The sequence below is a fragment of the Photinus pyralis genome, unplaced genomic scaffold (assembly GCF_008802855.1).
Source record: "Photinus pyralis isolate 1611_PpyrPB1 unplaced genomic scaffold, Ppyr1.3 Ppyr1.4_LG1, whole genome shotgun sequence".
Taxonomy (NCBI): Eukaryota; Metazoa; Arthropoda; class Insecta; order Coleoptera; family Lampyridae; genus Photinus; species Photinus pyralis.
The window spans coordinates 64,295,496-64,298,222 of record NW_022170249.1 but is presented as its reverse complement, the minus strand read 5'-3'; the positions used below and the strand labels follow the sequence as shown (position 1 = coordinate 64,298,222).

Below are 2,727 nucleotides of genomic sequence, written 5' to 3'. Positions count from 1 at the left end.
TGCACATCTAAAATGCAATTCCATTTGCAAATATGTGCACTTGTTGCACTTGGTGTAACTGGCATAACTTCATCAGCATCTTTACGTGAGTGCATTGCTGTAAATGTCATTATTAAAGTTTTTATGATTTTAGCGAGCATTTTCAAAAAATGCAAGCTGGAAGACGAATCCTGTCTGAAATCCAGTGCAGAATATGCGATAGCGAATTTAGGGAACGGTAAGCGGACAGGTTTGAGCTGAGTGCATATTGTGGCATCTATTATTGAAGGTTTAAAGGAGTTGGGTATTGATAGTATTGATCCCCTGCACGTAGGCACAACAGAGATACTGCCCAAACCCGGACCTATGAACATTTATCAACGATATGAAGATAACAAGGTGGGACATTTACCCAAATTGAATGTGAAGCAGTTTAGGTGGGTATGGTATCGATTGTACATTCAAAACCTGAAATTCTCTTTACTAGAGTCAATTTGGATAAATGTGAAATGTCCTTGGAAACGTTTCATCCCGAGCTACGTCTATATGGCAATTACACTTTAAAAGGGAATCTCTTGGGTGAAGAAATCGACGCTCGAGGAGAAGGAAAAGGACTCGTATGTAAAGTAAAACACATTCTTGTTGTTCAACTTTATCTTACAGACTCTTTTTAGGAAACGTAGGGCTGACCGTTACCATGATCTGCGAAAAATATACAAAGGACAATGAAGAGTATATGAGAGTGACCGATGTTAAAACTTCCATTGTCTGGGGCCAGCCCGTTTTAATTCAGTTGGGTGAGATTGTAAAAGGCAACGACGAATACAATAAAAAGGTCGATAATTTTTTGAACGAGAACTCCAAAACGTTTATCGAGACGGTCACTGACGAGCTTCAAGACAATATATCCAATAGCGTTAAAGATATATCGAACAAAGTTTTTTCCAAATATTCGATAAAAGAAATATTTGATATTAACTGAATAAATTATTTTGATAGATACTTGTACTTCCTCGCTGAAAAGTTATGGGGTAATTTTTGGGGTGCCAAATCTGAATCTGAGATTTGCTCCGCTACATTCAAAATATCACCATTTTATGATTTTTTGGAAACTATCAACTTTTTAGCGTAACACAACGAAGTTGCGGTAACGCATATATGCTCAATTTTAATTTTTAAATGAAGCTATTGAAACGATTAGTAAATTTGAAAATAAATGACAGATGAGGATGAATTTTGCTTCACAGGCAGTTTGAGAGTGTAATTATTCTCATTTTGGCCACCCCTACCATGCACTTGACTTTTGTCGTACACGTTTCGTTGTTTTACTACAGACAAAAAATCCGGACTCCTATCATCTATCAATTGACAACGGAACTACATGAGAATTTTCTGTCTCGTAATGTCTCAATATGATAAATTCAAAAACTGGGAGCCACACGTATCAAACACTATTGGAATTACTAATAAGGTGATAAAGGGGACAAGAAGGAGGAGGAGTTGTACTACTGTCCAGCACCACCCAACATAAAAAATAGATAACTTTCTTGAAACGTTCAAATTAATAACAGAGTTTGCTCATCGGTTCGATACAGATTGCGTTCTTTCGTTCGTTTTACCGAACCCTACTCTTTGCGTTCCAAATATCAAAATTAAAGAAGGGCCACACTTACTCCATCTAAATTAAATAATACCCACGTAATAAAGTGCGCCTCTAACATTCATGTACATAATCTTTTTGCCTCGTCGAACATTATTCCCTTGTTGTTCTTCACTAATCGTTGCCTATTTTATAGCCGATTCATTTTCCTCTTTTACTTTTTAACTTTTTTTCCTAGTTGGTCTATTCGGTTATCACAGATCCACTACTTACAACCGACTATGAGTTTCGTGTAATCCGTTTTCGTTTATTTTCCTTTGTCTTTTTCTTCATTGGCATTGTTCTCTTTCCTTTCCTCAATACCTGCTCTTTTCTCTTTTTTTGGAGATGTTCACCAAATTATTTCCCCAAAAAGCTCATCTAGACCTTGCCCTTTTAAGTTTGCTTTCTTCGTCGGTATCCATTTCACTACTAAATTTGTGATCTCTCCATCTTATAAAACCTTTAAGACGAGTAATGATGCGAAAAGACGAAAGATTTCCTCAGATTTTTGCGCCAAAATGCTTTTGTTTCGTCGTTGAGACGTATACTTCTATAAAATTTAGGTTTTCATATCTCAAAACTGTTTCTTAAAAAATACGCTACTAACCCTGTATATGTTAATTTGGATATAAATACACTTGAAATCAGGAGTCTGTGGTTTTGGTTGTATTCTTCCATTTGGAAGCATTTTTTAAAAGTTAAACGATATCATAAGTCATAAAAAATATTAAAATATCAAACAACTCGCTCCTCGATGAGAATAATGAGGAATTTTGATCAAATTCAAGTACAAGATCTATTCATTTTGGTTATAATTGGTTTAATAGTAAAAAATGAATGCATTGATCTCTTTTTTATTAATTTCCTCGTATGCACGAGGGTGTATCGAACTTTGAAACTACTGTAACGAACTTATTTTTTACAATTTTCAGTACCTACAGTAACCATAGTTAAAGTTAACTGATGTCAAAAATCTCATTCACAGCATACTTAGAGAACACTTTGTTGGACCAATCTTCAAATAAAGATTCCAGTAAAACTTGAAAGTCACCTTTTGCAGTTTCCAAAATGTCATTCGAGTTATCATTCACTTTTTTATCCAGATT

General features: G+C 35.1%; 1 protein-coding gene across 1 annotated transcript; it reads left to right on the top strand.

Annotated features, from left to right (window-relative positions):
* LOC116165996 (circadian clock-controlled protein-like) lies at positions 1 to 662 on the top strand. Its single transcript, XM_031480806.1, has 5 exons — positions 1 to 85; positions 134 to 217; positions 269 to 416; positions 467 to 605; positions 654 to 662. The coding sequence occupies exons 1-5, from the start codon at positions 13 to 15 to the stop codon at positions 660 to 662; spliced, it is 453 nt and encodes a 150-aa protein (XP_031336666.1). The 5' UTR covers positions 1 to 12.
* The last annotated feature ends 2,065 nt before the right edge of the window (positions 663 to 2,727 follow it).

Excerpts from the sequence above, each read along its gene's own strand:
- LOC116165996 (XM_031480806.1), top strand. The coding sequence starts at position 13 with ATGCAATTCCATTTGCAAATATGTGCACTTGTTGCACTTGGTGTAACT. Across the intron at positions 218-268 it reads GATAGCGAATTTAGGGAACG|GTTTAAAGGAGTTGGGTATT; the intron begins GTAAGCGGACAG and ends CTATTATTGAAG. Across the intron at positions 417-466 it reads TTGAATGTGAAGCAGTTTAG|AGTCAATTTGGATAAATGTG; the intron begins GTGGGTATGGTA and ends TCTCTTTACTAG.